Here is a 13503-nt window from a genome sequence, read left to right as displayed (position 1 = left end):
TTAGTGAAAATACAAGCAATTCCCTTCAAGATACAACAAAACCCTTGTATATATGTGCAAATTTTATTCTTAGGCTACTCATAAAGAATCCAGAAGTTAAGAGATGACTTTGCATAATAATCATTTTCTTTCATGAACAAATGACATTTCATAATAGTCATGTTCTTTAATGAACAAATGTGTTTGTTCAATCTAAAACCTCTATATATTACAAAATATCTGACACAAATTAAACATCACAAATAACAAAGAAAGTCACCACTTGTTTCAATATCTTCTATATCAGCATCATCTAATTCATCAAATTCTTCCATAATGCCTTGAGATGAACTTGCTAGAACCTGCAAAGCAATTCTTGCTTCCTGTATTACTGCCAATACTTCTTCCATGCTCTGTCTCGGGTTATTTACACCGATGCACTCGTTCCGTCCTTCTTCCATGAATTCGACAGGCAAGTTCTTCAAAAACCAAGGATGGTTCTTAATTTCTGGGATGGTTATTCTCTGCAAAAGAACCAGTAAGCCACTAATAAGATTAGACTATTCCGAACACACAGGTTCTAGCTTAGGACTCAAAAAAATTACACATGGAGGCACGTCCAAGCATACAACATACCCAGTGAAATCCCACTAAGTGGGGTTTGGGGAGGGTAGAGTGTACGCATATCTTACCACTACCTCGTGAAGTTAGAGAGGTTGTTTCCGATTGATCCTCAGCTTAGGTACATCAAACTCGAGCACAAAAGATGAAAACAATGAAGAAGCATAGCAGTTAACAAGAAAAGTAGTCCAATGTTTATAAGGAAGAACAGTAACAGTAGCAAATAGTGTGATTATCAAAACACAATAAACAACATATGACAATAACTACAAGGAACCTTCGCAAGGCAAGACAACACTCTACCCCTACTAAGTTTCTACCCTAATACGTGACCTCCACTCCTTCCTTCCAAGTATAATGTAGTGAAATGAAAACTTGAAATGCCTAGGACGACTGTGATTTTCGATAGGAAATACTAAGATGCAGGGGAGTATTTACAATGTAATATGTGGGTTCACGTGAGCCCAGTAACTTTTGCCTGAATTCGCTAAATATCTATAAATATATGATTGTGAACTCACTATATTAACTTGATGTCGTTGAAAGAAATCAAAAATTTCAAATCCTAGATCTGTCTCTGCTGATATGATGAGGTAAATATGTCATTCGTGACCGACTGATCGTGTCACTCACCCAAACAACATTTCACATACTGGATTTATGATGATATAATGCTTTTTTTGGCAGAAGAGTATATTAATATTTACCTTTTCAGGGTCTGCTACAAAAATCCGGGATAAGAGATGCTGGCACTCCACAGAAATTCGGACATTTTGTGGAATTGAGTACTGGACGCTAAATATTCTCTGTTACGGAGGATTAAACTCAATCAGAATGGTGCATTCAATCGACGTTACGACATTCAAATCGGAGCAGTTTCTTTTTCCTTTTTCTATAAGTCGATCAAGTTCGACTTTATGTATATAACAGAAATGTATTTTTTTTTCATATACTCACAGATATGGTCTTTCTGATGTTTTTTGGATCAGTGGGATCTTCAAATGGATAAGCTCCGACCAGCATTACGTATAAAGTGACTCCACAAGACCAAACATCTGCAACCTATGAACTCAATAATTAACAAGAACGAAAAAACGGTTAAATGATACAAGCATTATGAAACTGCTGACACGAGAACATGAAATGACTAGTACCTTCCCGTCATATTCTTTCTTTGATAAGATCTCCGGTGCAACGTAAGCTGGTGTCCCTACAGTGGACTTTGGTTGAGAATGAAAGACAGATGACTGCAGACAAGTGAAGTCTGTTACACGAGCTCAACGAAAATCTGAAATTGTAGTTAGAATTAAGGTATGACAAAAGATTATATTGACCTTGGAGTAACCAAAATCACATATTTTTACGCGAGGTGCAGTACTTCCGTCTAGTAACGTATTTTCCAATTTGAGATCTCTATGACAGATTTGCTGCAACCAAAGAGCAATTAACATAACAGGTCTAAGAAAAATAAAAACGAAACGAAACTTGAAAGTGTGAGAAATTAATATCCATGTTTTACCATGAAATGGCAGTAGCTAACCCCTGATATCAATTGTTGAAAGAAGAATCTTGCCTGACCAAAAACAAAATAAATAAGCAAATTAAAATGTCCACATGCACACACGCATACAAACATCGTGAATAATGAACTCGAAACATGAGAATTTTCAAGGCATAACAAGTTTTGGTTTCAACATTCGATATGTCATTAATACTCGGAAGTTTGTAATCCATATTTCCAGTGAAGAGCATTTAAGTCTGCCTCTATAACTACGTCAACACGTAGTACTCTATGGAGTATCAATACGAAAAGGGATGTGGATGTGCAATGAAGACAGGTAAATAAGAAGAATGACAATCCCCCACACACGCACACACAACACACACTGAGTTGTTTGTCAGAAGTAAATAATAATCAATAGAAATCTGTAAAATGAAAATTTTGATCTAGCCAAGTCATAAGCGGGAAGAATCACGCTTTAATTATCGTTTATTACCTCGTTTTCGTTAAATCTTCCAGCTTTACAAATCCTCTGAAAGAGTTCTCCTCCTGCCGCATACTCCATTACTATTGCTAGATGAGTAGGCGTCAGCAAAACCTGGTCGAGGTGAGTCCATTAATTCAAAAAGCCATAAACATAATAGAAATCATGCGTACATGCTGCTTAACTACATGTTGTACTTCATTTCACTCGAATTCGTTGAACCTACTGTTAGAAGACATAAGGAATCCCAGCACAAAATAAATCAAAAGGATCGATAAATTCATTTCCATAAGAATCAAAATGTTGCATTTTGGTAATTGCAAGATGCAGAGTCCTTCAAAGCAGAGGCAGAACTAACGTACAACTCAGTATTAACCCCTAAAAATAATTACTCCATCTGTTTCAATTTATGTGACATAGTTTAAATCGACAGGGGATTTTAAGACTGAAATGGAGATTTTTTAATCTAGTGGTCTTAAACTTGTCATACTCCTACCATTTGTGTGACCATAAAACTTTCGAAACTTACCGTCTCAAATATGTCATAATATTTATGTGGTTATACAACTTTCTCATTACAGGCAAATAGAAAGTGCAAAGTTAATTGCTTTCAACTCCACTAGCCTGTCATTTTTTTTGGAACGGACTACAAAGAAAAATGTGTCACACAAACTGCAACATAAGAATAAAAACAAGAACAACAATGACATTTCTTGGGAACTGGCTGAGATACAGCACACACAAAAAAGGGAAAGAAAGAAAGAAGGAAGATAAGATTGCTATGACCAAAAAGAAAAAAATATGATTACATGGTTAGACAACTTTAAAACTACAAGTACCTTAATCAAGCCACTTTCGTAGGACATTGCTCGGATGTTAAGCAGCCTCTATCCAATAGTAAGGGTGTGGGTTCGAGTCAAAACAAGAGAGAACTCTTAGGGACGGGTAAAAAAAAGAAAGCCACTCTCGTAGCAACAGAGTATATGTATCTAGAATTCCCAGAGGAATCAACAATATATTCCCTCATTTCAATTTGATTGTCCTTGTTAACTTGATATGAAGTTTAAAAAAGTACTAGCAAAATACCTTTTAATCTATGTCTTAAACATTTCAAAAAGTTGCTAAAAAGAAATTTTTTTTTTAAACGGACCGAAAGGACTAAAAAACCAAAACAAACAAATTGAAACCGTAAAAGCAGTTACTTAGCTAATAAGGAATTGAAGAGTAAAATATTAGCAAGAGTTACCTCTTTGAATCTGATTATATTTGGATGACTCAATGATCTATGATTCATAATTTCCCTTTGTACATGTTCATCAATCTGAAATATCACATAAAATCACTATCCAAAAACAAACAAATGACTAAAATTATTAAAGTTTTGCTGACCTTTTGGCCTCTTTCAAAGAACTTGACAGCAAAGAGCTCTTTAGTCTTATAATCTCTTACAAGCTTAGCTACTCCAAAATTACCACAACCCAAATCCTTCACAAACTCATAACCCTCTATCATTATAACAAAAAAAAAAACACAGAAAAAGAGGGATTTCAAGATTTTTCAGAAATCACAATTCATAAAAGAAGCAAATTTTTTTCCTTTGACTTGCAATTTCATACTAAAAATAATTTGGAAAAATTGAGACTTACCACTGACTCAAAAGAAGACAAGAAAACGTGTTTTTGGGAGCAGCTAAAGTTTTCACTAATATCAGCGTGGAAATTGACAATTAGCCACGTAATGATAAAAAGTTAGGATGTCTATGTCTAAAGTAGAAAATCAAATAAAGACTTTAAATAATACATAAATATTGTTTTATTAGGAAAATATAATTTTGGACTGATTTAAGAGTCGCCACTTAATTTTTAAGAAAAAATCAAGAAAACTAATTTTTTCAAACGATAAAAACAGGAAATCGATTGAAAATATTTAAAGAGGGGTTCGAGGTTCCTATTAATATTCTAGGAAGGTTTTTAAGGCATCTAGAATATCCGCTAATGCGGTTATCCGACAATTAATTATTTGGCTAAAATAATTTTAATTTAGCTTGAATCACAAAATTGGATTATTTTATAATTAGGACCATTTCAAGGGAGAAATTGAAAAATATTGCAATGTTATTTAAGTGAAGTATTTTGTATGCTTATTTATTTATTTATTTTTAAGTCAAAGTAAAAATGAATAATTTAGTTAAGTAATTAATTTAAAATGGGTGTCTTTTGGGGATTTGAAGTTTTGAAACCTTAATATTAATTTTTAACAAATAAGCACATAACATCAATCAAGTAAATAGGGAAAGAAAATATGGGCCCAAGTCTGGATCTGTTCGCCTGGGCCAGCACTTGGGCCTATTTTCGTTTTGGGCCTTTGGCCCAATTTTTGTCACCTTTGTACCTGTCCTAAACTAAATTGAATATATTTTAATAGGGAAAACTACCTAATTAGACATACATCCATACCATATATACTAATATTATCTCTACTTTCAAACAATTACATATATTGCCACTTTTAATATTTTATACCATATATTTTAAAAGATATAATTAGATACACTAAAACCCTTAAAATTAGAATTAATTAATTATCTTTACATTCAAAAATCAAAATTAATAGTTCAAATACCTTTCTCTCTCATCAAGCCCCTCCCTCAACCTTCTCCATAAATCGTCTATCCCCAATTCCCCACCCCCACCCCACGCCCCCAATGTATTATTTTAGTTGCAATGTATTTGGTCATATAATTCATTTTATGTATCTTAGTTTTTATTTCATATATTTAATATGTTTCAGTCAAGATATCTTTACATGACAGTGCTGCGTATCTGATTTGATTGTTTCATGTATCTAAGCATGTTGTTATATGTATTTTACAGTGTTTAATTTACATGTATCTAATACGATAAATAGTGTATCTGAAACTGTTAAAAAATATATTTTCTTAGCAAAAAATAATGAATAAAAATGTATCTAACTTAAAATTCATATCAACTAATTAGAGAATTAACGATGTATCTGACAGTTCACACCAATTATATGAGCTACTACCCTTCACATGTATATGAACAACAAAAATAAATGTGTATCTGACATAAACAAAATGTATCTTACTATAAATAAAACTTAGAAACGATAATCAACACCATATCTAACAAGGTATATAGTGTATCTGAAATATTAAATAGTTGTTTACTATCATGTATCTATCAGTATTATCGGGTAAAAAAAATGTTCCATACATAAACAAACTGTATCTAATACTAATCAAAGCTCATATTACAGAGAAAAAAAATAAAATCGAACAGTTAATGTATCTGAAATAAGTGCAAAAGAATCCAAAAAGAAATAAACTAACCAACAAAAAAAAGAAGCTAAAACAAAAACAAAAGAAAGAAGAAAGTGAAAAGCTTAGATACACATCGAGATAAATCTGGAGAAATGAAAAAAATGATCCCATCTTCGTCCACCAGGCTTTTCTCTCCTGTTCCTTTCAATCACAGAAATTCAAAAACGAATTTCATAGGCACTGAGCCTAACTCTGAGATTCAAGAATGTCTCTTCTAGCATTTGAGATTAAGAAAAGATCAAGCTTGCTCTCATCACCCATGGTAGTCCACAATTTTCAAACTTGTTGCCAAGAAGATGAAGTTTTCAATTAGAGAACTCTTGTGGTTTTAGGATTTCGTTATTTTAGGAAGATTTGTTAGAATTAATATGTTAATGAATCTGCAAATCAGTTAGAATTATTAATTAAGCCTAAATTACTCCTTTATTTAAGGAAATAGGTTATTCAATATTATTAAAATATGTATCTCTTTAATTCAAACCGTCGGATACATGTATCTCGCGAGTAATGATACATGTATCTGACAGACAAAATATGGTATAGGATGTAATTATTGAAACTATCTTGAATTCTAGTAATTAGGTCCTAAACTAGTGGGATTTATGTAGTTTTCCCTAATAAATTTGTATTGTTACTTCATATTTGAGTGTAAATATAAATCTAAAAATTGTCTAAACATCTCATAATTTTTATATAACGGATAAATATATTAATTGACTGATGATAAGATAATCTAAGAAGGCAATAACTGAAGGATCAAAAGTTCATTCATCTCAAATAAGCAATATTCTGATATGTAATCTAATCGGGCCGGAAACGCCCAATAATCTATATAGTGGGCCGCTCCTACCTTGGGTGATTTTCTGGTTTTGGGCCCAGAATTGTATAATCAAGTTTTGTCCCGATAATAATGGGCTTACAGCCCAACTTTTCTTATGGTTGGGCTTACAGCCCACTTCATATATAAGATATTAAAGAAGAGGAAAAATCACACCATATACACATTTAAGAGACAATTCTTACTTATAACAGTTTATTTACGGGTTATAACATATCAATTAAATTTAAGTTTATTTAAAAATTAATTACAATTTAATTTAATACTCCCTCCGTCCCATTTTATATGAGGTACTTTGACTCGGTACGAAGTTTAAGAAAGAAAGGAAGACTTTTAAAACTTGTGGTCCAAAATGAATGATAGAAATTTGTGTGGCTGTAAATCATTTCATTAAGGGTAAAATAGATATTTTATAGTTAGATTGTTACTTTATATAGAAATGTGTCATTCTTTTTTATACTGACTAAAAAGGAAAGTGAGTCATATAAATTGGGACAGAGGGAGTAAATGATTAATCTCTTTATATTTTTATATTATTAATTTTTAATAGTTAATTAATTTGATTGTAGTTCCTTTTTTAAAACAGAAATTATCAGTTACACAAATTTAGGGATTTACATTGATTAGAGTTCCTTGATTACCGTTACACTCCAAACCTCCCATACGTTAATCCCACCCCACCCCCCATGCCTATCCAATACTACACGCCACCACCCCACTACCTCACATTCGCAATCGTCCCTCCCATCTTTCTCACCACTCCACTACCCCAACTTCACAATCACTCCTCTCGTTCTGTTTCTCATCATCATCATGTCGAAGAAAATCATTGTAACGCCTCGAAAGAGTCCTCGATTAGTTGAAGGAAATTTTACGGATGAAGTACATGCTCTAACTTTCAACATATTGACTCAAACCCCGCTGCCAAAAAATGTTGAAACTCCGGCAAATGGTGGTTTCTTTCACTTGAAGGATCAAAAGGAGGAAAAAAAATGAAGCAAAGAAAATGGTCTTGAACCGAAAACTGAACAAAAACACTCTAAAAAAAAACGTTGTATCCTCTGCCTCCAAAACGTATTCCCAGCTTTTAGTACTAGTGCTCAAGCCCCTTTTTTTTGAATTGTTTTTGCTAAAAAATGAAAATCCAACTCCAAAAGAAAAACCTCTCCCCTCATACTGAAACTGTAAAGCATTATATATAAGGGAGCTAGGGTTCGATTTCAAGGGGAAAGGGCTGGAAAAAAAATCGGGTGCAAGGCCCATTCCAAATTCAAAAATCAAAATCGAAAATCTTTCACAAATTTAGGGAAACACCCTTTTTTGAAGCTTCGTCCCCATTCCGAAAGAAGAAATGGGGACAGACGCGTGCTGCTTTTCTCTGCTCAAAATGTACGACAGAGAGGGACATGAAGAAGAAGACAAGGAATCGTACTGTACGCATTCCTCACTGTTGCTCTCCGTGTAAACTCCGTGTATTGCTCCGTCAGCTTGTGAACGTTAGAGCATCGTTGTAGGCATTCCGCGATTGACGCCGCTTGCTCTATTTTTCACGTCGCCTGTGATTGTTGTTGCAACTTTAGCCTTAGCGTGGAGTGTTGCTGATGGGTTTAATTGATGGGAAAGAGAAGTGGGCCGAGTCAGGGGTTATTGGGCTGGTCTGGATGGGATGAAGAGTGTGGGCTACTGTAGTTAGGAATTAGGATTAGAAAATGGGAAATTTTGGTGGGCTGGAACGTGTGAAATGGGCATGTTGAATATTGGTTTGGAAGGGCTTATTTATGTATTGCTAAATATTGGTTAAAGATGACCCATTTAGGATTTGATCAACTTAGATTGAAAAGAAGATAGCCAAATTGCCTTACTAATTTACAAAATTTGGCTAAAATCTAGATAAGACGAGTTAATAGTAATTAATTAACGAGTTTCTTAATCTTAACAACAAAATAATCAACTTACTTATAAAATAATTAATTTAAATACGAACTAATTAATTCGGAAAACTAAACTATAATCCAAACTAAAACTAAATTAGTAAAATACTTATTTAAATCAATGTAGAACTCTTTTCTACTACAACTTTCAAAATATTTGTAAGACATAGTAAATACCTATATGATTATACGAGATATAGTTATTATTCAAAATACTATAAAGATCGATTGAAATTACTTAAAACAACCTTGAAACTAATTTGAATTATATAAAGTTAATTATTCTAAATCGTTCGAAAGATTAAGAAGCTCGTGAATTAATCTATCGGGGAGGGTCAAAATTGGGTGTCAACAAATATATTTTTATTTTATTGTATAAATTTCACTAGGAGCTATTTATTAGGTACAATTTAGTTTACAATATTACGAATTTTATTATTTGGTATATTCAGATACGTCAGATACATATATCTCAGTATACATGGAGTCAAAATTAGGATGTAATTTGTTCTAGATACAATATCGTCTAAATTGATTCGCATGTATCTGAGATACGTAACAAATCTCGCTCACCTCTCTCTCATCTCGCTCGCCACTCTCCTATGTATTTGGTATCTCATATACATGTAAATCACACAAGATATATACAGATACATATATCTAGTGTGTCTCTAGTATGATTCTCATTTATCTGGGATACATAACAAATCTTCCTCACATCCCTTCCTATTTGGTCACCTCTCTCCATATTTTTAGTGTATCTGATAGTAAAAATACATATATCTAGATATATTTTTCTTAGTGTATGATAGAAAACTCTTAATTAATTATAAAATATGTAATATTTTCAAAGTATAGCTAATAATAGTATATATGATAGAGGTATGTTTAATTATATAGTTATTTGTTTATTTTATTTGTAATATTAAATAACATATCTTATTTTTAAAATATTAAATTCATAAGAATTAGAATGACAGTTTCCACCTCTAGATGATATCAAATGAGTGACTATTTAAATCGTGATTTTGAGCATAAAGATTCGATCTCATCATTTGAATGATTTGATTTACAAGAATGAACAAATGATATGTGAAACTAAAGTCAATGGCTTGATCAGCCATCCTTGATTTCATTCATGTATGAAGTTTGAACAGAATATACGTACTGATTTTGTGAACCTACAGTTTACATTATAGTCCGCCTCCCCCAGTAGATTTTTGAACCCTCTTGTCAAGTTGCTGGGAAAAAAAAAAAATATATCTCTAAATTATCATAAATAATATATAGATATTCTTCGTTATATCTTTGGGATATTGGTGTCTCTGTCGTCGAAAAATTAGAGCATATATACCATTTATACTAACGGACATACACGTGTCATAATTTTATCCATCGACCTGACATTTATTAAATATCAGATTGACGGATCACATACGAACCAAACAAGTCGATTCACATGTATCTTAGTTATATAGCAAATTTTGTTGGTCACTCTCTTATGTATCTAATATTTCAGATATATATGAATCATATTAAATACATATATAACAAATTCGCTCGCCTCCCTTTCTATCTAACTTGTCTCTCTCCTTATTTTAGTATATCTAATAGCAAAAATACATATATCTAACTATATCTTAAAACAATTTAATTTATGAAAAGATTCATAACATTTTAAAAATATATGTAATAATTATTTGTCTACTTTTGAATTGACACACATATTAAGAAATCAATAATTGAGGATATAATATGTAATTTTTTTTGTCTTTTCTTGATTTGTCAAAATAAAAAAGTAATTAGAAACAACTAAAAAAAAATTAGACAAATAATTAGAGACGAATGGATGAAATATCCAATTACATAGTTTCTCGTAAAAAAAAACACATAGATTGGTCAAAAGAAGGGGCCGGACGTGATAACTCACGTAACCAATTTCGACCCAAATATCTCTATGCCCATATCCGTACACTCACATCTTCCAAAAAATCCAGCTGTCAATTACTTACTTTTCCAAAAAATTCCAAAATCCAACGGCTCATATTCATCCTCACAATTTATTTATTTTTTAAAAAAATCCTAAAATTTCTCCCATCCCCTAAATTTCAACACCAATAAAAAATTCCAAACAACAAATTCCCCTTGTTCTCACATAGTTTTAAATCCTCTCAACACACACAAACTTTTCTCAGATCTCAAAAAAAAAAAAAAAAACCATTTCAACACAAGCATAAACAAAAAGAGATCCCAAATACTGAATCCATTATGGCGCGTGAGGAGAATGTGTACATGGCGAAGCTTGCTGAGCAAGCTGAAAGATACGAAGAAATGGTGCAGTTCATGGAGAAAGTTTCAACTTCATTAGGCTCAGAGGAACTCACCGTTGAGGAACGGAATCTCCTTTCCGTTGCTTACAAAAACGTTATCGGGGCTCGTAGAGCCTCGTGGCGTATTATCTCTTCCATTGAACAGAAGGAGGAGTCGAGGGGAAATGAGGAACATGTTAAATGTATAAAGGAGTACAGATCTAAGATTGAATCTGAACTTTCTAATATTTGTGATGGAATTCTCAAGCTCCTTGATTCTAATCTCATTCCTTCAGCTTCTAATGGCGATTCTAAGGTGTTTTACCTTAAAATGAAGGGTGATTATCATCGTTATTTGGCTGAATTTACGACCGGAGCTGAACGTAAGGAAGCTGCTGAGAGCACTCTCTCTGCCTACAAAGCTGCTCAGGTATACCACATTTATTCTTATGTGTTTGATCTATTAGATGAAATGATGAAGATTCATGGATCTATTAGGCAATTTGTTAATAATATCTGCATAATATGATTTTCCTAATCGGATTTTTATCTAAATTTTAAAATAAATTGTACATGTAAATTAGGTGAGATCGTAGGGAGAAGACTGTGGAAACAATTTCCTGTTTTGACCAGACACAAATCACAATTGGTTATTTCAAATTTTCCATTCATGATGGTCTCTCCGTCTTAATTGGGACGTAGAGAAGTTGTTTACTATCTTTTGATACATAAGCTTAAATATGTCTAACAAATCATAAGTATCTTTAGAGGTGTGTACCACCTCCAAAAAGAAAGTTCCTAACAATTTGAGACGAAGGGAATATATGTTTGTCCAGATCAAGACATATTTTTCAGAAATGGGATGTTAAGTGTGTCTTGAATTAAGAGTAAATTGACTTAATTCTCTGAACATTTGAAATTGGATACAGAATTATCAAAAGGTCACAAATGATCCTCGATTAATTAGTCGTAAACATTTTAAGCAGCAGTATTGAATATATGTCTTTCTAGCTCAGACCATATTTATTGTTTCCATGTTCCCAGAGATCTGATGTTAATTAAGTTTAGATTTAAGTTTGAATTAAGAGTATGTTAATTTAATTCCCTCAACCTTTTAGATCAGAGAGATAATATCCCCTGGTGAATTGGATAAAGAACACTTTTTTACCTCAAAACAAAGGCCAAATGAAATAATCATTGATGGAATTTCAAAAGGTCACAGGTGATCCTCAGTTAATTGGTAGTACTGTGAATTATGACAAGTACTTGTTTTAAGCAGTAGTATTATATATAAATTTAAGCTTTATACCTCTTGTTTTTCTCCTTTAAGTTCACGCGATAGCCATGAAAATTTCTTTCCCTCTTGATATTTTTCTAGAATGAGTGATGTTAAATGTTGTTGATCTTTATGTGTCCTCATTTTGGTCTCAATGCCTGCAGGATATTGCAAATACTGAACTTGCCCCAACACATCCAATCCGACTTGGACTGGCTCTCAACTTCTCTGTGTTTTATTATGAGATTTTGAACTCTCCTGACCGTGCTTGCAATCTTGCTAAACAAGTAAGGATTTCTTCGTATGGCCCAGTCAATTCTTAGTTGCAAATTATGTTTTTCAGTTCAAACAAGGGCGTTTCTTTAGGCATAGATAAATTAGTATCTCTTTTTTTCATCTCGACTGTGAAAAAGTACCTTCATTTTCATTTTGTTATCTTTTTGCGTGGCCAGGCATTTGATGAAGCAATTGCCGAGTTGGACACACTGGGAGAAGAATCTTACAAGGATAGCACTTTGATCATGCAACTTCTTCGTGACAATCTCACTCTCTGGACCTCTGATATGCAGGTAATTAACTCAGTTGTTGTTCTAAATAGCTTTTGATTTATGTTGTTTCCTTGTAATCTATCAGTTGTATAACTCGAATCACATGTTTGATACACCTGTCTCGATTGCAGGATGATGGTGCTGATGAAATTAAGGAAACCAAACCCGACAATGAACAACAGTGAGGGAACTGGTCCTCAGATTATCATTTGACTTCTTCCTGGTTGTTTTTAATGGGAGAAGCTGCTTCTTTTTATTTCCTTTCTCCTGTGTTTCGGGTTTCCCTTTAGCGTTCTCTTATCCATGGCAACGAACAACTTTGAATATTGATGTTCAATTGTTTCATTTTACTTTAATGTGGTTCTTTCTGGTGCTTAGTTTCTATGAAAGCATTTCAGTTGTATTTGTGAACTGGATTTATAAAATGGTATATCAAAGTGATACTCAGCAATCGGGTTTCAATCAACCTTTCTTGTTACATTTGATCCTTTCTCTTGTTCTTTTTCCTTCTTAACTTTGGTTATGATACATAGGTATGGTCTATTAGACCATCTCCAACCCATCTCTATTTTACTCTCCATTCTTCATATTTGGAGAGTAAAATAGAGAATGAGTTCTCCAACCACTCTCTATTTCACTCTCTATTCTTCAATTATAGAGAGGTGAATAGTAG

General features: G+C 32.9%; 2 protein-coding genes across 2 annotated transcripts; one reads left to right on the top strand and one right to left on the bottom strand.

Moving 5' to 3' along the window:
* Positions 1-236: 236 nt before the first annotated feature.
* LOC102580461 (serine/threonine-protein kinase SAPK1-like) lies at positions 237-4097 on the bottom strand. Its single transcript, NM_001288510.1, is given in 9 exon segments — positions 237-503; positions 1308-1406; positions 1558-1662; positions 1755-1847; positions 1935-2027; positions 2120-2173; positions 2598-2699; positions 3832-3906; positions 3975-4097. Coding segments are annotated over 9 exon segments (1011 nt in total).
* Positions 4098-10948: 6851 nt separating this feature from the next.
* LOC102580127 (14-3-3 protein 2-like) lies at positions 10949-13296 on the top strand. The gene is given in 4 exon segments (NM_001288288.1): positions 10949-11436; positions 12447-12569; positions 12735-12851; positions 12962-13296. Coding segments are annotated over 4 exon segments (765 nt in total). The 5' UTR covers positions 10949-10965; the 3' UTR covers positions 13016-13296.
* The last annotated feature ends 207 nt before the right edge of the window (positions 13297-13503 follow it).

This window comes from Solanum tuberosum, unplaced genomic scaffold, assembly GCF_000226075.1.
Source record: "Solanum tuberosum cultivar DM 1-3 516 R44 unplaced genomic scaffold, SolTub_3.0 scf00314, whole genome shotgun sequence".
Lineage (NCBI taxonomy): Eukaryota > Viridiplantae > Streptophyta > Magnoliopsida > Solanales > Solanaceae > Solanum > Solanum tuberosum.
Note: the sequence above shows the minus strand (reverse complement) of the source record. Positions and strands in the feature narration are given on the sequence as shown.